Consider the following 26324-nt stretch of genomic DNA (forward strand, 5'->3'; position numbering starts at 1 on the left):
TCTGACATTGTATATCCAAGTTTACATTTTTTTAAATGGAGTCGTAGAGGAACTAGTATTTTTTTACAGGCTAGGACTTAGGTTCTATAAAATGCATGAATAAAGAGGCATCTTTGTATTTCTTACATGCAAGAATGTGATTGTGTATTGTAAATTACTTATACCACAAAGATAATTATTTCATTAGAGTGCATAAAAACAATCCTTAAAGTGGCAGAAATGTTTGAAGTGAATGCAAGTAACTTTTCTAATAATCTGAAAAGAATTCTTTATTGGTAATAACCACAATCAGTTGTCATTCTAGAAGTGGAAATATTTGTGCCAGAGGCTGCAATGCTAAAACATGTAACGTGCAACATATGCAGCATCAGATGTTTTGCTCAACAGAAGCCTGAAAGAAATACTGTCTTATTAGATAATAGAAAGCTTGTCTTACTTGTTATGTATGCCTTTTTAATGCCTGAATTGGGTAATTTTATACTTGATTTGACGCAATTCAGAACCTGGGCCGGTGCCCAAAAGCAGTATATTTACAGACAAAGAAATGAGTGTGTTTTGGGAGCTCAGAGGTGCAGGAGTATATTATATCAGCTTTTACTGGCAGAGGACATTTCTTTGGGAATGGCAAGCAATAAATAGAAAGCTCCAGATGCTTTAAGATCAAGGATGTTCTTTAAGTACAGACAGTTGCTAAAATACTTATTTTTGTAATTCATCTATCATTATGATGGCTATGTACTTGAGTCCCAGAATTGCTTTCTCACACTAGCACTATGAATATTACATTCAAGGGCACTCAGCTGAAACGATTGGTGCTGTGGCCGTGCCTATGAAATAGAGGCAACCTAATTGTATTACAAGCAAGAGACTTTCTTGTAGTAAGTAACTGCTTCAGGGCTGGTTGTAGTGTGTGAATCTGGCTAAACATTTGTAAATGGCTTATCTTTGTAGGTTCCTCTGAACTTTGGCTTTCTGATAATGGAAAAAAAATATAGTGCTTAGGCCTCTACCTTGCTTTCCATCTCTGTTTTCAGCAGTAGTTGGACATCGGCTCTGGTTTTGTCCAAGAACCAGTGTTTTTACTTTCTGAATTTCTGGAGTTTCTACGCGGTATGTGGGACAGGGCCACAGTTCTTCCTTTTTCCAAATGATCTTGAAGAAGGGAAGGCTCTTTCCCACCACAGAGCAATGGAAACAGCTGATGATTTAAAACTGGAGCATGTGAAACACCACACAATTCAAAACAATATTGATAATTCTTGGAATTTCCCTACCAGCAATGCATTGGTGAAAAATACATTCTTGGGTCTCTGGAATGCATATAGGAAGCTCCATTCTTCCAGTGTACACCTGCAGTGAAAATGTACTCCTTCTTTCCCTGCTGTGTAAAAACCCTTTGTCTTCAAATCCCTCGCTCGAGAACAGTTTAGATAGGACCTGGTCATCCCCTGCTTCCCCCTTCTACCAGGTCTTCAAATGTGGGCAGATAGAGATAAATACATATGATTTTTCTGAGGCTAATGGAAACTTTATTTCATCACCTCTTCAGAATAGAGAAAGCTGGCGCGTGGGGGGATAATAAAGAATTTTTGGGATCACCCATGCTTCTTCAAACAGCAAGTGTCAGCTCAGAGCAATGACTCAGCACAGTCTCTTCCAAAATTAACCAGCTGAGCTGGATATAATTTAGTAGGTGTGGCCTCTCTAGAAAGATGGTCAAAATCTGTTTACTTTGCTTAAATACTCAAGTCCTTCTTTCACTTCTTCTAAAAAAGGATGTTTGCCTTTATGTTGCCAAAAAATACCCTCTTCCTCAATTTGTGTTACACACCCAAAGAAATGTAAAAGAAACAGTCATTAACTGTACTGTCGACTTAGATGGGATGGAGGAAAATGAGTTGAAATAAAAAGAAGACTATATCGAAAAAAACTTATCTTTTGAATCCCTTTATGGTTTAGGCGATTTTTCTGAAAGGCAGCTAAACTTGCAGAACTTGATTGGTTTCTGTCTATACAATGCTGTTTGTGATTAAAGGCAGTTTATAGATCAAAAATGTCACAACTCATGGTCATTTTTATAATATATGCAGAAAAAAAGTTATTTACTTGGAAATACAGTTGCAATTACTCTGCATGAAGAACTCCTGCTTGAAATCAAGAGTAGTTCTTTATGAGTTGCTGCACTTTTTTCCTAATATTAAACAATGCACTTTTAGATAACGAAAGATTAATTTTTTATCACCTACACTTGGCACTTACTCTTTGTGCTTTTACTAGACTATCCCATGGCATTTTACAGATGTGATTAAGTATCGTTATCTCCATTTGACAATGGAACAAAGGGTATCTAGAACAGTATGCTGACTTGTCCAAGGTAAGAGGAAATTGGCATCGGAACCAGGAACGGAACTCAAGTCTGTAGGCTGCTGGTCTATACTGCTGGACTATACATCATCTCATGCGTAAAAAAAAAATACCTAAGACAATAATGGAGAGAAACTAAAACAAGTAGACTAGAGAAGATACTTTAGGGAGAATTTTAAAATGTATAATGACCTCACTGATACAGAACTGTAATGCTTTATGAGGAAACTGAGTCAGGACATCCATGAGATGATCATTTGAGGTAGATGTTTGGCATTAAATAATGGGATTCTATATAAAGTTTTAAGGGGTACGTGAAATTAGGAAAGTATCCCAACTATGCAATGCAAAGAGAACTATTATATTTTTATTACAAATAAATTTTAATCCAGAGTCTTCCATAATGGGAATAACTGCTAATCAGGGCTAATGTTCAAGCAGTCCAAGGTCCTCTCATTTCAGGATTTCAGAAATTTCAGATTTTGGACTCTCCCCTAATTCTCAGGAATCCCTGTCTTTATCGCTGCACTGTGCTGCCCTGTCAAATTTCAGATGCATACTAGGATAAACCCATGGAAAACTCTGACTCTTATTTTTTTTTCCTTTAACTGCATGTGAGAATCTTAGCTTGTGTCTGTATTTGATTAGGTGGGAACATTATTGGTGGTCATGGGAAAGGCATTGGAAATCTTGGAATTAAGTCAGGACATGGGATTTGTTACTGCTTCCCAAGACAGAACTGTTACTGTGAGAAAGATGATATCAAGGGTAAGTCTAAACATTATCTGCTGTTCTCATATTAATGTTTTCCCCTGTTTGTACCTACCATCTGTATATATACAATGATCTAAACTTCTGGGCATGTTAATAAGCAATATCTTTGGTCAGGGACTGCTAATATAAAATTAATTAAGAACTGGCACCTTGACTTCTTCTATGGAGCCTGACAATCTCCAGAGGGTTTCTTTTTCTCTCCTTGGCTAAAGGCTAAGTTCTTTTTTTATCCATTACTACGTGACAAACAGGTTGGTTGTCCTTTGATTTCCAGCAGCATTTGCATTTCAGTGAGACTCCCCTGATATTTGCAAAGACAGCTAGGAGAATTAGAATAACACCTTCTATTACTTTCAAGTAATTCCAGCCTCCTAATCATTTCTGAAAATCTCAGCTTCAGAATGTCAGAGTTAGCCAGCATCCATTGTGTTAGGCGGAGTGGATTACTTTTTTCATTGACCTTTGTTTAAACAGAAAAGCACCACACAGTTGTTAGAAAAAGACTGATGAGGATTAAATACTGTTTGATCCTCTCCCCCCCCCCCCCCCCCCCAATTGCTAATAATAAATATAACACAAAATATTTTGCATCTTTAAAACTAAACTGTTTGGAATGTATCTGAATTTACTCTTTTGAGTAAATTTTCTGTAGGCATACGAAGAAAAAGAGGAAGCATAAAGCTTCTTGCCTTTTTTTTTTTTTTTAAATTCTATAAAGATATTGTGCTGTTTCCACTTATTTCTGGGGTATGGGTTGCAGATGTAGCTAAGTTAACTATATATCTGAAGTTAGGAGTATCTGATGAACAACAGTGCAAGGACTGTATTTTGAATCTCAGCTTCTTCTGGAAGCGACTTGCTAGGAATGCTGTCTAGGGGCACACAGGCTTAAAGCAACTTAGTTTCCAAAGACAGACACTCAAAGGGCTTCTGCAAAAGGGGAAAGCAGTAAATGGGGAGGAAAAAAGGCATATCACTTTAGAAGCAGTTGCAGCATTAGGCAATGTTTTCAGAAATAATTATTTTCTTAAATATAAAGCAGAAATATTCTAAGTCTCCTTATAATCTAAAAAGTTGAAGAGAAATATTCTTTAATGTCTAACAATTGACATAATGAATTAAATTCACATTTGAAGATGATTTTATTTGATGGGTTGAATGGCTCTAACATGAACTGTTGTCCACAAGCAAAATTCAGTCATATGTCTCCAGAGAGATAAGTGGTATCAGAAGATCAATATATGGTAGGCTGGCTCTTGAAGAAGAGTGTCAGAAGTAGCCTATGTCTATAAAGGTAAGGAATATGGGGTCAAGCTATCTACCCTTACATTTACGCAGGCAGTTAGGCAAACAATTACCTCCTGGTGTCCAAAGTAAAAAAAGAAGTGGTAGGTGCAGTGGGCATATTTGCAAATTATCAAATTTCATTGAGAATTGGCCATTAGGCTTTCCTCTAGGTTTTTAAATGATTTGGAGTTGTTTCTGTCACACCTATGTGTGTCATGTGCACTGTGAAATCGGAAGTAGGAGACAACAAGCAAAGTTCTGAGAAGCTCTTCTTGGTCCACAGAGCAACTATGTGATGATGTGTGCAAGACTGTGATAGCGGGGGCAGTGCTGCTGTCCTTCATCATCTCTGTGCTGCTTTCTTCCTATTTCATCCATCGTTACCACAAGAATTCTCCAAAGCCACCTATTGCCTCCGCGGAAATGACGTTCCGGCGCCCAGCCCAGTCCTACCCCATCAGTTATTCTTCCACTAACGTCCGCCGGCCTTCTTTAGATTCCATGGAGAACCAGGTGTCCGTAGACACCTTTAAAATACCAGTAAGCCTGACGTCATTTTGCATGCTCTTTTTCTTCATCTGAATTGTTTCTAAAGAATGTTGTTTATGCATGCAGAAAATGTTACGGAAATGCAATCTATTCATAGAAATATCCAACTCAAATAACTAAAACAGAAATCATGTGTACAAGCAGGGAACTGAAGATACTTAATGAGTAACTGGATAAACCATATATTCTTCTATTTTTGTTATGTTTTAATATAATGTAACATCTTAGGCCTAATTTGGGGTAATGTTTTTTTCTAAATGCAACTCTACATTTGACAGTAGTGTGGTTTTACTTTGTCCGATTAAATACAAATAATCAGTAGGTTTGTAGTCTCTGTGATGATCCATAGTATCACAACAAGGGTAAGTTTAAAACAAAATAGACTGTAGACGTCAGTTGGAGCGTGAGTTTTACCCGCAGTTTAAGGATTTTTGCCCAGTTATGCTATCGTACCTTTAATCTAGTTTCTTCTGTGTTGAATCGCATACTATCCGGGATGCCTGCCAGCTGGTGCATTTTCATGGACCAACACGGTAGAGAAAGACTGCCACTTTATGCGACGTATGGGGCAACATCAAATCTATGTGGATGTCAGATACTGAGGTCTTCACAGGCCTTGTGCTCCCTTTGCTTTAATTTCTTGTGTGGTTTGTACATCTGTCATCATTTTGCAACCGTAAGGCTTAATAACACTGATTTCGTAAGAGGAAGTTTGTTGTCTCTGATGAACTCTTAAGGGAAAGCCTTATTCCATGAGTAAAACTGATTTACTTCTCTGTGAAGTCCAAGGTCACATATTGATAGTTATTCTGAAAGCAAGCATTTATCCTGTACCACTTCATGTTTCATTTGTATCCGATTTCCCAGACCTGTAAATATAATCCATTATCCATAGACTACATGTACAGCTGTTTTGAAGTAGGTGATTTCAGGGTAATGGAAAAACACTTTCAAAATACCTAGAGATTCAGAAGCTTTTATAGGAAGACACTGATATTGATAGTAAGAGCAACCAAACATTGTACACCAAAGTGTCCCTGTTCCTGAAGAACGGTCTCCTATTGAACCTTAATGCTTTGGGTGCAGCTAGCCACTCCTTTTCTTGCTTCATCTTATAGGGTTCCTTTTTTTCTCCTGCAGGAAGATCCAAAGTGGGAATTCCCTCGGAAGAACCTGGTTCTGGGCAAGACTCTTGGAGAAGGAGAATTTGGAAAGGTTGTCAAGGCAACAGCATTCCGACTCAAGGGAAGAGCTGGCTATACCACTGTGGCAGTGAAAATGCTAAAAGGTACATTCATATCCGGGTCTGAAATGATTTGAAAACTATTTGTTGTAACCTCTGAATGGATTTTAAGAGGGGCTAGCATGAAAACAAAAGGCCAGCTAAAACCAACCATTGTTACAGCCTCCATTTTGTCTAGCATTCTTTTATATTCTGACAGGTTTCTTACTTTAGGAGCTAGCATCACATTGATCCAAATAAGCAATTTCCACAAATTCTAATTCATGATGTGCAAGGAGCCTCTGACTTAACATAGCAAATGTATTTAATGTTGTTCGGCATTGATGGAAATATGCAAGGGCTCGTTAAAGCTTTCTGATTTTTTTTTTTCCCCTCTACCCAGTTTTCTTTGACAAACCTTTTTAAATAAAACCTGTTAAAATTGTGTCAAGAGACATAACAGACCTATTAAGTTACTTTTCTGATTGAGAATTCCATCTACTTTCATACTTTCTGACCTGCTTTTCAATTACTAGGAGCTCTGCCAAACCAGCTTGAATAGCCCAGTGCTGTCTCCTGGTGTCTTCAGTTTTCCCTAAGACTTTAAAGCTGGGAAAAAAAAAAGTATGCCTAGATAATGTTGAGATGATAACGTGAGACCTTGAGCTCTTGTCCACGTCTCTGTTCAGTAGTTTTCAGCCCCAAATATACCTGCTTCTTTCCCATACAGAAAAATAAATTGTACTGAGAGAAAAACATGAAAAAATTAATGTTTCTGTTTGGTCTCTGAAGTAGAAAGTCTCCAGTATTACTGTACATTTCAGGTGGAAGCTGTTATAATGCATGGCTTTTGCCACCTTTACAGTTATGTATATGAGTATAGATTTTACATATCTACTGTCTGAGCCTGGTTTCTAATAAGGACTTCGCTAGACATGCATTGATAGTGAAGGAGGTCAGTGGAAATGCTCAAACCACTTCCTTCAGAAGGCTATTTATTCACTACAGCCTGAAAGATTAAACAGATACAAAAAGAAAATTGTGTCCCTCTCTAAGTCTTGTGTACTAATTCGTATGTGGATATAGTCCCTACATATCAGGCACCTAGGAATATACGAGACAAAGAGGGCAAACAACCTTCAGAAAGCCTTATGGATGCGAGAAGATTTCTTTAGCTGGGCTGCTAGCTTTAGCTGAATGACCTCAACCATTCACTGCTGCTTTTACATAAAAACATGTAATTATAGGAAAATGTTGTACTACTTCCTACTATTTCTGCTATATGCAAGATTGGTTTTAAAAAAAAAAAAAAAAAAAAACAAAAAAAAACCCACAAAACCAAACATGTCATCTGCTGCTTGAGAGCAAAGATGCTGCATATCCCATTATTTTACCAAAGAAATAAATGCATTATGAAGTGCATGCCTGCATTGCAAGAGGTTCAGTGGAGAACAGGTCATATGGAGGAAATCTAGGAACTAAGTCTTTTCAGAAGTGAAGACTAGTTAACCATTACTTGTAATACTCAAGTAACGACGTGTATCATTATCAATAGAATAGTCTTAGTAATCGTTTCATTTCATATTTGTTTGTGCACTTAATATTACTGATTTTCTAGCACAGTTTCATCAACAGCATATGACTGAGTTAAGATTCCAAGAAAAAGTGGTAAAAATGTTGCTTCTACTTGCAGATAATTTAACATTCAACTTTCCCTAGCTATTATAAAGGAAAGAATTGACAGAATTGATAATGTGAAGGAGTAACCCTTTATTTTAAGCACCTTATTTTAATAAATTGATCTGACATTTACAGTAATACTTCAGGCTCTAATGAATCCCTTTGTAATGTAGATTAAATTGCAGATAGTCACCTGAAATTCCATTTTCCAACTTGACTGTGGAGAACGCTTGTCATTCTTCAAATATTTATCTGTTGTTATCAGTTTAGCTTTACTGTTAACACATGACAACTCAAGTATAAGAGACGTTGCATTAGTCCACAGTGGTCTTTATAACGCTGTCAGGAAGTATAAAGGACAGTTATTTTGGATCAGGCCAACATCACCCATTCTTTCCCTGTAACAGATGCAAAGGGGGTAATTTGTCCAAGTATTGGGGAGTCTACACTGCTTGATCTTTAAAAGGGAATGGTATGTATACCAGCATGTTAATGGAGAAAGCCTCCTGCTTATCGCATAAAACGTATCTCCTGCCTGAGCTGTGTAGGTGGGCACAATCTGTGTGGTTAAGAACAGACCAGGGTAGGACTGTCCCTACTTTGTCAAGTTGGCATTACCTACCGGGGAGGGAACAAGGAGCAGTAAGTAACGAGCTGAGCCAAAGTAGTCTTGGAGCTACGGATGGAGGATTACAGGAACAGAGGGATAATTTTTTCAGTCCATTATTACCACTTTTCTCATATGAATTAAATCTGACTTCCTGCATGATACGAATGCTCTCATTATAATAACATTAAAGGGGAAAACACCAACCAATAAATAAATAGACATTATTCACAAGTTGTGGAAACAAGGGGCATAAAGCTTCAGAGCAAATTGTCTCTATTTGTACACTATCAGAGGTTGTTTTTCCAGCAGACAAACAGGCATAGTACATGGGGAACTTTGTTCTGTTCCTGTACGTTGTACACAGTTCCAGAGCTAGAAAAACAAGACTTTCTCAAGGCATTAAGTTGATGTTGTTCATTTTTGTTTGACATAAATGCATATTTTTGTAGTCCCTATCAGTAGTGAGAGACCATCTGATCTTGCACTCCCTGGGGTAGAAGACTGAAGTCTGACTGGAGGTTCAGACTATAATATAATGTATGGCAGATATAAACATATAGCACTGATACAAACATACAGTAGAACAGAATAAAAAATTATCATGACCAGGGCAAACTATTAGCACATGTATTTTAAATGGATATGTAAGTAAAACCTTTGATGCTTACAGCCTTTATGGAAAAACATACAGTACAGTACCAAAGATCAGAAGCTGAGCTTGTTTTTTATTAGTCTTAAGTAAAGGTGACCACGTACTTGTCAACTGCCCAGTAATAACACTCTGTAGGAACTATCCGGGGAGGTTCTGTGTGTCAGAGAGATGAAGGATGAGGTAGAGAAGGATGAGGTTATCTCTGACCTATGGTGTCTTTGTGGCTAATGATCTCCTTCAAGCCCCGGTGCATTCAAAGAGGATGTTTGTTAGTCAGAATTCTGCAAAAAACAAAATGCTTGAAAGGCTAAGAAAGCCTCTAGGGGCTATATATTGTCATACCATTCCCACTGACATAAGCAAAGTCTGCAAACATGTCTCCCAGTAAAATCAACCTGAACTGTACGTTTAGCTTCTGAACTCTAAATCTGGATGTGTGCTACAAGTGTAAGCCAGTAGATTAGTGGATTTTTATTCCATCAGAAAATGTATTGAGGAGGAGGAGGAGGGCTATATCATGGAAGTTAACTGAGCGAGTCTTTTTTGTTTGATCAACACAAAATCTTGGCTTCCATATGCTTCTGAAGCTTTGACTGCACTGACTCACCCTAAAAAGTTGCTTTCAAACACTAGAAAAGATCTGTAATAATTTCAGGGCATCTGCAAGACATTACAGACTCTGGTCCTGATTCTTGGCTGACCTCTTTCTGTAGTCATTTGTATCAGGGCAGCGTGACGGTTATAGCAGGTTACCAAGCCAGAACAGCAGCAGTCCCATTCACTTGGTTCCGATATGAATGACTGCAGGACAGTGGAGATGGGGAAATTTCTCTCCTGTGGGGAAGTACGGAGCCTTCCAACCTCTTGCTAATTCCAGGAGAACGGGTTGATCTCATACTTCAGACGGTACATAGAGAACTCTTGAGTAATGCTTTCCTAACCACAAGTGTGTGTTTGGATACTTTCTGCAGAAAATGCTTCCCAGAGTGAGCTGCGAGATCTACTTTCAGAGTTCAACCTTTTGAAACAGGTGAACCATCCTCATGTCATCAAACTTTATGGAGCCTGCAGTCAAGACGGTAAATATTAGAAGCTCATTATTAAGATGAAAACGTCAAGCAAGGAAATAAAGAGCAGTTGTTTGATGTGTTCGGACCACTGCTTAATAATTGCTGAGCATCTTTTAAATTTGCTGCTAGCTTAAAAAATGAGGGACATATAAGAAAAGCAATGTTTGAAGGGAAGGGGAAATACTAATTCAGTGTAACTAAGCATTCTTGCTGTGTGTTTTTTTCAATACACATTTTGATTCTGGAGCTATTTTAAATTTAACCAATCCACTACTAGTTCTCTTCTAATCAGTATATATTTTTATATTATGTTGATGCTCAGTAAGTGTTTTCAAATATGGGTCATAATTAAAGTTTAATGGGGTTTTCATTATTGTTGTTATTATTCATATTAAAACAATGCTTTGAGGCCTGAGCCAGGGAGTGAGATCTCCCTTTAAAAAAAAAAAACAAAAAACAAAAAACAAAAAAAAATAAGACAACTACAGATCCTTTTGTTAAAATATAGCTGGATAGTTAGATTGATACTCAGTTTTCCTCCCCTGTCACAAAACTATTGTCTCCCTCTTGTTGTGAAATACTTGCTAAAAGCCAGTCACTGAAAGGTATATTTCAAGGGGGAAAATTTTCAGAAACATGTATTATAAACTGCCAATGAAGCAGATTTTCATTGTTGTGCATAGGAATTGATCTGAATAATTTCCGTTCATGTTAAATGAAGTTGCATCGCAACATCCTCTTACTTTTGCATCTGTAATTATGCAGCCGAAAATCACAGTTACGCATGTTGCAACCTTGGGCAAAGGCCTGCCACCTTTGCCCACCCAGTTCTGCTGCAAGTGGCACTTTTAGTTGTAGACAGAGAATATAATTCAGGACTGAGTCATCTCTCATTCTTAGTAAGGTAATGAACCAGCAGGGTGGGTTATTTTTTTTTTTTTTGTCTTTTCAGTACAATGTATTTTTTCATCCCAAAGGAAGTGAATTGTTTCTGAGTCACAGGCTTTTAATAAATACCAAGTTAATTCATTAGCGTATGGGGTGGGAGGGCTTTGATACAGCAGACAAATGTATTTAGCATTAAAGCGCTGAGTGGATATTATTCATGTGGGTAATGGGGAGGAGAAACTAATGGATTGAAATGTCAGAATGTTTCTAAGTGCTCTGAAAAGGCACCTTAAATACAACACTGGAATTAGCAGATGATTTGTGAGCTCAGTATCACACACTCCAGAAAAGTATTTTGATTTTAATTTTTTTTTAAAGTTTCTCTAAGTTGGGCTGTTTCACAGATTTGATTTGTAAGAAGGTTGTCTCTTTTTTAGTCTCAGATTATCTAGATGAGGGAATATAGGCAAGAGCCCGAATTCTGCTTTGATTTAGGCTGAAACTCACTCACTTTGCATAGAGGATGTAGGCTAAAATATTCTGTGATTCCATGGCTGATTCAGTGCCTTTTACATAAAGGCCAAAGGTGTCTGAAGCCTCTGACTGTTCAAAACAACACGTTGATTAGAAGAGACTTTTTTGAAAAAAAAACAAAATGGTTATCTATTAATTGTTTACTTATCAGTGTGTTTGTTTATTTCAGGCCCGCTGTATTTAATTGTGGAATATGCTAAATACGGCTCCTTGCGCAGTTTTCTCAGGGAAAGTCGAAAAGTAGGACCAAGCTACGTGGGTAGCGATGGCAACAGAAATTCAAGTTATTTGGATAACCCTGATGAGAGAGCCTTAACAATGGGAGATCTGATCTCATTTGCATGGCAGATATCACGAGGAATGCAGTACCTTGCAGAAATGAAGGTAGGGCAGCGTAATACTGATCTGAGCATGTCCTTGTGATAGATGGATATGTCAGCAGTCAGTTCCTCCTCAAGAGGCATAAACACTATTGTTGGTTTCTTCCAAAAGCTTGTCCATCGTGATTTAGCAGCCAGAAATGTACTGGTGGCAGAAGGGCGAAAAATGAAGATTTCTGATTTTGGCCTCTCCCGTGATGTATATGAAGAAGATTCATATGTCAAGAGGAGCAAGGTATGGTGCATATTAAAAACAATAGTGGGAATTACTACCTAATCAAGAGAATGAACTTATACTGCAGGACTTGAGCACAGAAGAAAAAGATAATAGCTATTCTTTATTAACTTAGAATAATTCTCTATTTTAAAGAAATAAACATGAAACAAAATTATGAGCTTTAATCAGTGGGACAGTAATATATATGTGTGTGTAAAAAATGTATCATATTTAAGTCACCATTACCTCCTCTACCTCTTTTTGTTGACTCGTGAACAAAACCGATTTATTTCTAATATCTAAAAGTTAATAAAAGTAAAAGTAGGGTCACTATGATGATTAAGGCCTTGCAGCATCTGACATGCAGGGAGAGGCTGATAGAGCTGGGTTTGTTTAGCCTGGAAAAAAGAGGGCTCAGGGGGATCTTACTGATGTATATAAATACCTGATGGGAGGGAATAAAGCCAACGGAGCCAGGCTCTTCTCAGTGTGGCCCAGTGACAGGACAAGAGGCAATGGGTGCTACTTTAAATATGAGAAATTCCATTTAAAGAAAAGAAAAAACTTTTCTACCGTAACAGTGATCGAATACTGGGACAGGCTGTCCAGAGAATCTCTGTCCCTGAAGATATTCAAAACCTGGCTGGAAATGGTCACAAGAAACCTGCTGTGGCTGACCTTGCTCTCAGCAGAGGGGTGAGGTCCCTGCCCACCTCAGCGGTTCTGCGATCCTGTGAAAAGTTGCAAGACAATATGTAAAGAGTAGGATGAGATCTGCTGGTTTTTAAAAGCAATGTGCCAAATAGTCTGTAATAAATTATTTCTTTTTCTTGAGGCTAGAGAGTTCACAGAGGATGCTTCAAAATAGCATGTGTTTTGTTAATGTACATACATAAGAATGACACCTTTTTTCACTGCAGGAGCTTTTAACTATTAACCTTTCTACGGGTAGAGGGCAGCCCATTTTTAAAGGAGGGGGGCCCTCTCATTTATCCAGTTCCTCATCACACTGCTTGAAAACACAAACAAAAAACCCCATCATTTTTCTCTGTCTCTTTTCCTATTTATAATTAAAAATATAAACAGAAAAATCCCAAGGAGTTGAAAAAAACGCAGACAACGTCTATAAAGATCCTAATTTCAGGAATTATTACATCTGTGAAGAAGACTTGAAGCAAAGCCCTCCTACAAATACTTCCAAATGTATGAAAGATACCAAATCTTAACCAAAATGGTACATCACAGCTCAGGGTAGATTAAGGAGCTAATGCTACCTGCCAGAGGTTATTTAAAACAATTCTGTTTTGCCTGCTACAGTAAATTATTGTCAGGTGCTCAGATACAGTTCTGTTTGCTGGCAGTGCTCATAGCAGGGTTCAGCATACAGTAACGTTTCACCTGTAGGACTGTGCAAAGGAAATTTCATAGAAAGATGAAATGTTGAGTCACATCACTACTTTCCTGAAAAGAAACGCTTGAGCATAATTACTTCGAGACTAAAAAGATAAGTTAAGGGTCGTCATGTGTTTATTCTTGTAAAAAATACTGTCAAATACAGCAAAGCAAATCCTGCTTTCTGCCTGTTTGCACCCACCTGTCACTGACATGAGCAGAACTTTTACAAGTCAATGCCAGGCCAGACTGTGAGGTGCACTAACACTAATTTCTGTTGACTTTTTCTGAGATAGAGTAGTGTTGGTTCAGTTCTCTCTATGACTTAATATGAAAGAGTTGCCAACAGAATTTTTTGCATATGAAAATTTTAGAATTTTATGAAAAAGATTATGAAAAGATACTGTGAATTTTCAGGCCAGTTTGTGTGAATGTTTCATAAGTCAAAATAAGTTGCGAAGAAAAAAAAAAAACTTTTGGAAGACATGATCATATGTAAACAGGCTTTGCCACATTCATTTAGCTGTCTTCTGATGTATGTGTTTTACATTGATCTATACCAGTTGCTCTGTATTTTAAGAATGATGCATTTACATAAAGGGAGTTTGATTTTATTTGGCAGGGTGTTGATGTACTGAATGGATATTTTCTCTTTAGTTCTGAGACATTCATCATTGTAGTATTCTTCAGAGCCTAACAAGCATCCGTCTGCTTGCATAGGGAAACAGGGAAAAGAAAAAATTGAGAGGAAGGAAGAAGGATAAGTTTCAAATCCTACTGAAACAGTTGTTGCATATATATATATATATATAAAAATTTCATGACAACAAGAAGTAAGGCATATGAATGCTAGTGATATTGTGAAGGTTATGAAACATCTTGGAAATTTTGCAAAGCTAGATTTTCATGAATATCTGGGGTAGATTTCTCAGATTTTATCAGTGAATTTCTGCCAGTGGAAAGTAGCAACTTGTAGATTCAATTTAGTAACCAGTAACAGAATATGACTGTCCAGGTACAGTTCTGAAACTTATGGTGTCTTGACATCTAGGTGTTTCCACTTATGCGTCATCGCCGATATAAATGAGATAGTTCATCATTCCCCATCATATTCGCATTTGCACATTTCCCAAAAGCAATGGGGTATATCCTGTTAGAAGACAGACTTTCGTGTTTGAAGAATATAACTCTTTGGATGAAGCTCTTTGTTAAGAGTTGAGTTTATCTGACTTAAACTGGTGACCATCTGGAAAAAAAACCACACGACCTTGTACATAATTAGATTACTGGAGTGTGTGGAATGAAATGAATGAGTGATTTTAAAAACTCTTACAATTGTTCTCCTCACTGGTTTTCTTATGAAATGCCAAATCATTCAGTCCATTGGAAAATTAATTAGAGTATGGATAGAGTCTCTCTTACAGTTTTGAAGATAAATACCTTGTTTTTCCACTTGGAAACTTAATTTTCTGACCAGTAATTGCATTGTTGATTTTTTTCCTCCTAGGGTCGGATACCTGTCAAATGGATGGCCATAGAGTCCCTATTTGATCATATCTATACAACACAAAGTGATGTGTAAGTGTAAATTCTTGCATTCTTTATGGTTCATGTATTTGTTTAAGGAGATGAGGGAGAAAGCACAACAAGGTACATAGTAGCCAAAGCTGTTACTCTTACAAAGAGACATGAAGAACACAGCCTGGATGGCAGCATCAGCTGGCAATGATACATAAGACTTTTGCTGTTGAATTAATTCTGAAGAAAAGATTATCAGAGGTATTTAGGTACATAATTCCTGTTGAAATCAACATGGGTTGGATCTGTTCATGTGCCATGGTTGCCTTTGAATATATAGACACAAATTATTAGTCTTTGCTAAAGATAATGGTCATACCCAAACTTCCCAGTTCCTGTTCAGCACTTTGTAACATTTGTTGGCAGATGAGGGATGGGGTGGGAAGAATGGAAGAAGAATTTAACGCCTGGCCTCGCTCCTATTGAAATCAATGACAAACTCCAATTAATTTTAATGACAGCCAGCTCAGACCTTAGGGGAATAGTCCAGTTCCAGTGCCAAGATGCAAGTTCATTTGCATGATTAGGGAAACAAAGATCCTGAAGATGGATATGCTCCTATCTCCACCTGTGATGATTAGGTGGCAAAGCAACCACAGCTAAGCTGTTTTCACATCTGATAAGCAAGGAGCCAGGCAGAGGAGTGTTTGTATACATTTAACTCAGGATCAGATACTTTCATTTCTTTCTCTCTGGGATGAATGATGCTTGTGACTAGTCACCAGGCAGACGCTGTAAAACTAACTATTATTTATTCAGGAGAAAAATCTCTAAGGGACTGCAAAAACAGCAGTACTTATGCCTGATTTTCTGCTAGGTAGCATTTTGGGTAGCATTTTAATACCTTCCAAGTTATCCTTGAAGGAGAAGCTGACTAAAGTAATGTTGTCATTAAACTCAAATGGACTAAAACATACCAACCTCAATGACATTTCACTTTGGGGGAAAACTTTGAAAACAGCAGTATGTGCAAATAGGAACCTTTTGATTTGTACTTCTAAAATTATTTGCATTCTCTCTGCAGGTCAGAGCAGTTTTAGTGAAATAAAATATTTTGCTTGCCTTGGAAATTCCTTACAAAATGCATTTCCAAAATATTTTCATTTACTTTGTTTCAGTTGGAATAAGAAAAGAAAAAAGATTCGTGTAATTCTCAGGAGAATGTCACTTTTACTTAGGTCTGCTTGCAGGTTTCTCTGGGTCTCTTTTTATCCTCCTCAGAGTATCCGTTGTGCTGACCTGCTTCTCTACAATGACTTTTCCCAGAGAATTGCTAAAATGGTTTTGAAAACTTCTTAGCATATTTTCAATTTCTTCATTTTCTGCAAAACAGATTTGTCACTATGGTTTGGGGCCAGAACAGATTGCGTTGTCATGTAACTGCCTCTTCTTTGATTGTTGATTGATCTTCTGGATCAATACCATCCCTCCCTGTTTGTTTTCCTGATGAGCTGCTGTTACGCCCAGGAGCCCATCTCTTGTACATGGGATACAATGCCACGCAGAGATTGCCCAGCTGGCCCCAAACAAGCTAGCTCAGAGACCTGGGCAGCATGCTGGTGCTGTGTAGCTTTATTGCTTCCCAGATCTGGATTAGCATCTCCGTGTAAAGCCACACTGATTTACCAGCTTTCTTGGAGATGCATCAGGTAGTCTCAACAGAGCATTGCATTGTGCTTTGTAGGTCTGCTTCAATACAACAGCATAAGAGGTCTAAATATCTGCCACACTTACACAGTGCCTTTGACTCACTGGTGAGGTCACCTTCACTATTCACGTCATTATACATGAAGTATTCCAAGAGTGTTATATAGCAGCTCCTAATTTAGCCAAGTCCCTACAGAACAGTACTGAGACACACATAGAGAGTTGCAGAGCAAATCCTCCCCAGTGCCAGGTTCCACCAATGCCATTCCAACAGCAGCAGACTGATAAATGAAGTACTTTTTTGCAGCACTGATTGTTGTTTGACATAATTACACTCACTGAAAATATTATTTTATGAATATTCTTTGTTGTTTGTGGTGATGCAATTATATTTTTAGGTGAACATATATATTAATATACTCAACAGCCATTCCAATATGTTCTTTTTTTCTGATACTCTGTGTTTCTATTTTCCAGCCTCTTCCTTCTAAAGCCTTTCCATATAGTTAGTGGTTAGCAGTGCTTAATAGCAGTACCCCTTGCCAGCGTTTACAAAATCCCTTTTTGCTTTAGAGGTCGATGACATCAGTGGAAAGCTAGCCTACTGTCTTCCTCTTCACATTATATTTTTCTTTCCTGGCTTTTTCTGATCACATTTTTATTCAGCAATAAACATAGCACAATGGGAAATTTTTCATCTCCCATTTCTACTCCCATAGTACTTAATTTGTATAATGATTTGAAAGCATTGCAGCATTTCTACAGCATTCTGTTCTAGTATGCCCATTTACTAAACAACTTTAATTAAGAAATTACTCATCTGATCCCTCCTTCCATATTCAGTAAAATTCCTCTCGAGCAGAAGAGGTGGATTTTAAAAATAAAACCTGCCACGCTACAAAGTTTATTTGAATTAATCATGGACAGAATTATAACCTGATGGCAGAGCATAATTGGCTTCAAAAAGGGTATGAGGAGGTATATTAATAAAGTATATGAAATGCTATAAATATTCATTAGCTTTCAAGGATGTGTGGAGTGATTAAAAATTAATTCAGTGAATGGCATCAGGGAGAAAAACTGCAGCATACCACTTAGGACTGCGTGACACTGGCTTCTCTGTCCATCTTGGAAGTTTTATTGCTGTAATTTTGGGGTTACCATTGTTCTTTAAAATGTGAGAAGCACAGGTGGAATGTAGTCAGACAAGAGGTGAGGTTTGTGGCTAACGTTTTGAGATGGAATTTTCAAAGGGAATTAGACACTGCCGTTTAGTTTGGCATTAGGTGTGTAACAATTCCTAAAATCTTCTTAAAAGTGGAGTTTTCACAGAGATTACTCAATAATGAGAGCACAAAAGCTAACATTTGTCATAAATTGTATGTAGTTTTGCTTCCAGATGCATCCCATTGAGTATCCCTTTTGAGTGAAACAGTGCTGGCTGGTTTCCTTCATTTTGAACATCCAAATATTGGCAGTTCTATCAGTTGAGCAGATTCAGAGTAATCTGTAGCTTCTTTGTGTCTCGAAAAAGCCTTCCACTAAGGAAAGAAAAAAAATTTTTGCCTCTATTCTCCTGGTCTGCCCTCCAAAAATGGACTCATTTAATCTATCTAAGTATTTCCAGCCCATTGAGCAAGGTCTTTTTGTTTGAGCTCTTCAATAAAGTAGGTTAAAAAAGTCACCATTTCTTCTGTTCATTTCAGAAAACAATTTCTTCTGTCTTCTTTTCTATGTTAAACTATATTTTAGGCATTTGGTATTTCCAGAATAAATTCTTTCCTCTTCTTTCATCAACTCTAAGAAGAAAATTAAGTCCTGAATCACTGAAACGACCCAACAGACCAGCTGAAATCAAAGGTGTTGCTTACGATTGAAATAAACACATTGTGCATATAAAGAAAGACAACCTCGTACTCAAGACAGCAAACCAGTCCCTTGGTAACTGGTTGAGCCAGCCTGTGTACATTTAGACAATTATTTTTGAATAGGACTACAAGGGCTAATTAGGGAGGTTAGACTCCCTCTGTAGCCAGAGGAAAAAGAGAGGCACCTCCAGGAGCACTGTACAGAAGAGGAACAAGCCTTTGGGCTTGGCCACCATGGGAAGGACTTTCTCTTTCTGCTGTCTAGAGAAGATGGACCTTCCCGGAATACAGTTAGCTTTTGTCAATGGATAGAAGAGGGCCACCCCTTATCTCTACTGTCTTGGTTGCTAATCTTTTTAATGAACAGTATTTGGGAACAAGGATGGCCCTATATGCATCTGTATGGCTGCTCTGGCTCAGCAATGTCTTAAATTTGCTTGGGTTCTCAAAACACTAGACAGACAGAGATTTGTTGGGTGAAAGCCATACTAAGCTCTTGAATCTACCACTCTAAATAAAAGCTCACTTGCTCTTTTTCAGATGGTCATTTGGAGTTCTGCTATGGGAGATTGTAACTTTGGGAGGCAATCCCTACCCAGGTATTGCTCCTGAAAGACTCTTTAACCTCCTAAAAACAGGCTATAGAATGGAGAGACCAGAAAACTGCAGTGAAGAAATGTAAGTAGCTCTTGATCTGATTAGATTCATAAAACATCTCTTGAATAAATACATTAAAAAAAAGGTTAAATAAATACCACAGAAATACTATTCTGTATATCTCAGAGGTATAATCAAAATATGTAGCGTTCAAAAGAATGTAACAAAATTAGTGAACAGTAAAGTGCAGGAAAAGAATTGCCAACTGAATGCTTGCAGCTACATCCAAAATATTTGTAGGATATCGAATAACACACTTGCCAAACAATTAAAAGAGTTTGAATATTCAAAACTTTTGAGGGTGGAGTGAGGAGGAGAATTTCATAAAACACAGTGCTAGCTGAAATATTCAAGAAAATGTTTCAGTACTTTTCTGCAAATGAAATAGATGTTCCAACCACAGTCATTGTCTATTAGTTGTGCTGGCATTACATAGGAGAACGGATATCTTGACCCAGGGAATCTATACCCTAGAAGACACAAATTTTCTGTGACTTGATAAATCCATGGCAGTTTCTTTTCTATTTGGAGACAGTTCATATTTTATTGGCTGATTTATTAAAACATTCTCAATGTGAACTATCTTCTCTATGAGGTTCTTCCACGGCATTTTGAGATGAGGCATGATTTTACATTCAGCCTGCAAATCTGGTCTTGCTCAGGTTTTTTTAGGCTGTAATCACTATGACATCTCTTTTGACTGATTTTCAATATGAAGGATGCTTTGGCCACATCCGGGCTGAGAAAATACATTATAAATAATATAATTATTTTTTTTTAATACCATATACAGAGAAAAAACATTAAGGGCTTCTGAATTTAGGGCAGGGTAGAAGTTTACAACTGTCACTGGCAGATATCCTCTAGCAAATACTTTAATCTTTTTTTGTTTGTTTCATCTCAACAGGGAATAAGACTTCTTTCCTCAACCATGCTATATCATTGATAATTATTACATTAGGCAAGCTGACCATGTCTGAGTTTCTTTTTTTTATTCAAGCCACATCATGGTTTTCTGACTGGTTTAGATTTTTTCTGTTTTACTCAGAAATTCTTCTGACAGCCTTTGAGAGCCCACTTTTTAAGGACCATTTTTCTCCACTTTATCCAGTCAAGTAAGAGAGAGATCATGGATGAGGGCAAAAAATGCAATGCATGTAGTTCTTGTAGCCAACTATTTCCACAATTAGAACACTTTTGTGACTAGATCACTTAGCCCTGAAAACACTTGAGCTAGAAAAACAACATGAACTGCACAGGTTGGAGAGTTACACATCCAGAACTTGGCCAATGTCTGTCTGATAGTCGCTCAACTATAAAACTTTAATTCTGCTGCCTTTTGTTTCCACACTGTATGCTAAGGAAGGCAGTTAAAGACGGAATAAGAATAGACATAATCAAAATAACAGTAACAGAAGTAATCAAAAGAATGTTAGTTTGTGCAAATAGTCTTAGGTTAGGCTTCACTTTGAAGAAAAGTTTACAGAAACTTTTCAGAATTTAAACAAATTAAGAAAAAATTCTACTTTGTGATATAACAGCAGAGTTTTCCAGGTTGAGAGATGCACATCAGTGATATACAAATTTCTTCAAGTCATATGCAAACAAAATCAATTAGAAATCTGGCATGATGCCTACACATGAGGTGGTCCTCTGAGAAAGTGAAAATAATGAAAGAAACCTAAGACTACGGTCCTTGAAGGACAGCCAAGTGCATCATCATTTAAACTCATAAAGACTCATGAAAATAAAAGCCCATTCTTGTGAATGTCAGTTGTTGATTCAAGGGAATATTTAACAGAACACACGACAAAAAGATTGATGTACTTGTGGATGGCCTTCATGCCACAGTTCAACTTCAGTACTATAAATTATTTGAGCAGAAGCATGACCCACTTCTAACATTTTTTTTTCTTTTTCACCTTGTGGCGGGTCACAGGTACAACCTGATGTTGCGCTGCTGGAAGCAAGAACCCGATAAAAGACCAACATTTGCTGAGATCAGCAAGGAACTAGAGAAAATGATGGTAAAGAGTAGGGTAAGTGTGAGAAAGCATGAGTTTTTGAAAGTTTTTGTGATCATCTGAGTTTGAATATACAGAAATAATGATATTTTTTTTTTTTTAAAGAAAAGTCATTTACTTTTAATCAAATTTTGAAGCATTTAAATATCTAGTTTCTTCCAAATGCATCCAGCTTTTTGAAAGCAGTACTACTTCATATAGTGGCTTTGGTGACTTCATCCCTAAATGCAGAGGAGTTATCCTTAATCTGTCTAGCTTCCTTAAATAAAAAAAAAAAAATTAGAAAAATTACCGTGAAAAGTTACTCCTAAATTGCACTCCTGAGTAAATAACCCTAGGAAGCCTAGAACTACAAGAATGTAGTATTTCCTTGAATCTGAACTAGTTATATGATGATAGCAACAGAGATACAAAAGCTGTATGATTCCACCATTATGAGTTACTTTAAAACTAGACTTTCTTTGAATGAATGGATGCTGAGGTCTAAAAATAAGTCCAAGTTGCATGTGTTTATAAAACGTATACATACCTACTTGCACGTAAACACATAATTTTTCTTTAAAAAAATCTACTAGTTATGGGAAGGGGGGCAGTTACAAATGAAAAACAGAGAAAATACAGTGACCATTATCAGATTTGAGAATATGATGGCATTTACATTGGGTGCAAAAAGAATTAATAAACAAATACGAACAATTTTGTTCAGAATGTGAATGTAAAAGTAAGTTCTAAATTAAAAATGGCAAAGTGAAGGTTCTAGACTGTACATTAAATCACTCTGACTTGTCAGCCACTAACTTATAGCTGCTGAGAATCAGTATACAAATGATCTGCATGTCCAGTGACAGACTTGTAACACAGAGGCTGGCAAGTTTTCTGAAATTTTCATCATAATTAAAACCAAAGCCAATCCAAAATAGAGCTCGACAAATTAGTCATTTTTCTTCTTGCCTTTCTGAATGAAGAATTCTGAAGATCTTTCTATTTATAAAAGTGGGCAACTTTGCCTTTTTAAAATTTAATTTCAGTAAATTTCCAAAGGAAAAGCCATTTTAAAAGGAAAAAATAGATTAGCTGAAAATGCTTCACATTTGTTTTTTGCATTGAAGCAATTCAGCAGCATAGATGAAAACCTATGAATTCTTATGGTTGACCTAAGTATTTAGTTTTAGAACAACAGCAGGAAAAGCTTTATTTGGCAATATTTACACAGCTAATTTTATACATGACTACGTAATACCTTTTGTAAAATGATGAGATCCGAGTACCTTCTCCTTTAAGCATGCATATGTATCTATCTATATATATTTCAGGCATACATTTATGTATTTCAGGCATGACAGAAACTGAATGTCAAACTAATCAGCACAGCCCTTTAACTTCTTGGTTATTTTACTGATGTGCAAAATTAAGTAAGGGAAGTATTATTCTGTCTCTAGCACGTCTAGTGTTCTGGCAAATCAGATACTTCCAAAGATGCTATGGTTGCAGAAATCGAGAGCCTACTCAGGTGCTAGAGATACTGTCAAAAGACAAATGCAGAGGGGTCTGTAGTTACTTGTTTTAAAGAAACCAGATGCACATTTAGCCTTTATACCCAACCAGCAACACTGCCACATACGTTAACACAGCTTTTTCTGTGTTCGCTTCTTAGGACTACTTAGATCTTGCAGCTTCCACACCTTCCGATTCCTTACTTTATGATGATGGGCTCTCAGAAGAGGAGACACCACTCGTGGACTGTAATAATGCTCCCCTCCCTCGAACCCTCCCTTCCACATGGATTGAAAACAAACTCTATGGTAGAATTTCACATGCATTTACTAGATTCTAGCAACACAAAAAAAAAAGATTTTTCTTCTGCACTGTTCTCAGACTCTGTAACCCCATTACAGTGTTTCTTGTCTGAATGAAGCCAATCAAAATTTGCTTGGAAGCTTCTTTTGGGTTTTTTTGTTTGTTTGTTTTTTCTTTTGGTAAATGTCAAAGTTTGCATCAGGATCATCCTTTAGTCATTTTGCAGCTGTGTTTAAAATAAACGTTTTTAAAAGGATGTGAAAATAAGTAAAATGACTAGATATCATACAGTAAAAGAAAAAGAAAAAGATCAGGGAAGTATTCTCAGGGGAAATATAAAATGCTAATGAGTATCTAATTCAACTATCCTGTTGGGGGGGCCTAGGAACATTTAAAGTATGTTAGATTCTGCACCTCTAATTTAAGCAATAGACTTTTTTTTAAAATACTGTTTTTTGCCATAGTTCAATGATAGGACCCATCTGCAACATTTTTCGTTTCTCAAGATGGATTTCTAAATTTCAGCTGCTGTTAATGCATTCTGGATCCATAAGCTGAAATGTCTATTTAATGTATCATAGAATGAAACCAGAGTATTATATACAGAAGGTAGAAATACTGTATATAAGTATTATACACAGATTAAATCAACATGTGAAGTCCTTTGAAAATTGAATTAACAATGGGCATTTTGAAAATACACTCAGCTGTTTTCACGTCCTTTGATTTACTATGAAAATGTCAGTACTAAACCTTGATTGAATGATGTAGCAAGTGTTTTTAAAAAGAACATATGCTTTCATATTGTGATGGTGAGATGGACAGTAAAAACGGTTCTTGCCAAAACTCCTACATTTTGTCTCCTGATTAAATATTCTACATGCTTTTAGATATTTACTAACATCACAGATATTTTTTTTCATTCTTCAAGCAGTATGACTTTTGAAAAGTTGGATCTTTTAGCTTAAAAGTTGCCATTAATACATGGCTTTGGGTCTATTTTTGATCTATACCCTAGCTATAATTTTCTTTAATGGGTTCCCCCTACTCACGTTCACTTTGGGGCATTTAGTGGCCAGATTGTTAAAAGAATGCAGTAACAGAAAAAGTTGCCACCAAAGTTGATGGCAGATGCTGAATGCTTAATGAGCAAAAAAATCAGATTTCTGTTTTTGAAAATCTTGACCCTGGTATGGTTCTCTGCTTGTACAGCTGGATCAACATGGTGCTAAGCACTCTGCTTCCATTTTAGTGATCACTTGCGCCTAAACTGAGAAGCAATTACTGGACTCAATGCAAATAATTACATGCCTGAAATACACTTTTAAATGCTGAATCAAGACAAGAGTGCTCAGGACTTTGTTGGACTTTATTCAGTTGTGCTCCTGGGATTTCCTAAAATTAAGTAGGGGATCCCTGGTGAGGGTGTGAGAGTGTCCCCAAAACCTCACTGAAGCCAAAGGAAAGGCGCCCATTTAAATAAATGGAACTACTCTCAGTCATTGGAATGGACTTTGGATCCTGTCCCAAATAGGTTTATGAATTCTTGGGAGCACTTCCTGTACAGCAAGAACTTCCTCTTGCAAAGCAATATATTGCTACATGATTGTTTAAAGAGAAAATTATGGAAAGTTGGAGGCTCATCAGAAGAAAAATTATTAGCTTTTTATTATGCACGTGTGTGCACGCACACAATTTTTTATCAAGTAAGCACTTTATTTTTTCAGGGTTTTTGCCTACATCTGAATTTGTGCTTCAGGGCTTTCGAAACATCATTTATATGAATTGATTTGGGACAAAATCCAGTGGACTGGCTTAAAATATTGAAGGGAGTTTTGCCAAGGGCCTTACTGTCTGCACATGAACTTATGGTTCTTCAGTGCAGAAAAAATTATCTGTTTTCATTTTTAGGCATGTCATACCCGAACTGGCCTGAGGAGAGCCCCGTTCCACTCACAAGATTCGATGGCACTAACTCTGTGTTTTCAAGATATGCAAATGATAGTGTATATGCTAACTGGATGGTTTCACACTCAGCGGCAAAATTTATGGACAAGTTTGATAGCTAAAATTTTCTTTGTCAAAGGTAATGGACTCCTGAGGGGAACAAAGATGCAAAGAATGGAAAGTCCATTGGCTCGTTCTTTGTACAATCAACAACAAACTTTTAAATTGGCAAACCCTTTTATTGGTAGTTTCTAAAGTGTGTTATTCATGCTGAAGACTATAATTGGTGATTTCCCCTTTCAGAAAACATATCAAGCTGGGTAAGAGTTGTAGTTCCAGTACTTCTTTCTAGATTGCCATTTTGCATACGGTTCCATTTGGCAACTTCTTACTGCAAATGGCCCTGCACTTCATTCTCACTGTTTTTTAGACTAACCATCCTGTGTTACAACTTTCTTGGATGGGAAAATGTACTTGAACTGCTACTTTTATAGTGGCTGTTAGCATACGACCACTTGATCTGAGCAGGAAGCACAAACAATATATGGAAGGGAGGGGGGAAATATGCTCCCAAATTACTGAGCTTGCTATCAAATGAGAAGTGTTACGATGATGTTGGCACTAACAAAGCCTGTATCTTGGTTTGGAAGCAAACATTAAGTAACTCAATAGAGGACTTGAGATTCAACATTTGAAGTCTTGTAAAATGTATTGTCTTGTTTTAATGAGAAGAGAGCTTGTTTTATTCGTCTTAACTTCTCTTACCTTTAGCACAATGGAGATAAATTTGATACAAGATAAGCTGTATAGACTGATGGCAATCAAGGGTGTTCATCTGACACAATTTACTTTCCATCACCTACATCTTACTAATGTTAAAACGTACAATCCTGTACAATCATAATTCCTCTTATGAGTTCAGAATAGACTGTAGAGGATTTTTAGATTGAATTCCAGTAAAGAGATTTTGTTTGCAGTCATGTTCAATGAGTTGGAGTCCTCCTGTCAGCTCCAAATTGGATGCACTGCCGTGCACAGGACACTGCCATGACATAGCTCCAAATAAACCCATTACCTTGAAAGTCATGAGTAAACAACACTTGCACAGCAAAATTCATCTAAAACTCTACTGTTAATGAAACTATACAAGGAAAATGTCATCAGAATTTGTTAAGGTGAAATATAAA

The 26324-nt window shown here is 37.1% G+C and overlaps 1 protein-coding gene across 1 annotated transcript in view; it reads left to right on the forward strand.

Moving 5' to 3' along the window:
• Window positions 1-25259, forward strand: part of RET (ret proto-oncogene) — a gene marked incomplete at both ends in the record, with an annotated part of 82512 nt that extends 57253 nt beyond the window's left edge. The window contains 11 exons of the mRNA XM_082308056.1: window positions 3013-3132; window positions 4709-4965; window positions 6115-6262; window positions 10110-10217; window positions 11800-12014; window positions 12123-12245; window positions 15127-15197; window positions 19253-19390; window positions 21309-21408; window positions 23048-23195; window positions 25102-25259. Coding sequence (XP_082164182.1) covers window positions 3013-3132; window positions 4709-4965; window positions 6115-6262; window positions 10110-10217; window positions 11800-12014; window positions 12123-12245; window positions 15127-15197; window positions 19253-19390; window positions 21309-21408; window positions 23048-23195; window positions 25102-25259 — 1586 coding nt within the window. The remainder of the gene's footprint in view (window positions 1-3012; window positions 3133-4708; window positions 4966-6114; window positions 6263-10109; window positions 10218-11799; window positions 12015-12122; window positions 12246-15126; window positions 15198-19252; window positions 19391-21308; window positions 21409-23047; window positions 23196-25101) is intronic.
• Window positions 25260-26324: the final 1065 nt, after the last annotated feature.

Source organism: Platalea leucorodia (assembly GCF_965183815.1).
Source record: "Platalea leucorodia genome assembly, chromosome: 4".
Taxonomy (NCBI): Eukaryota; Metazoa; Chordata; class Aves; order Pelecaniformes; family Threskiornithidae; genus Platalea; species Platalea leucorodia.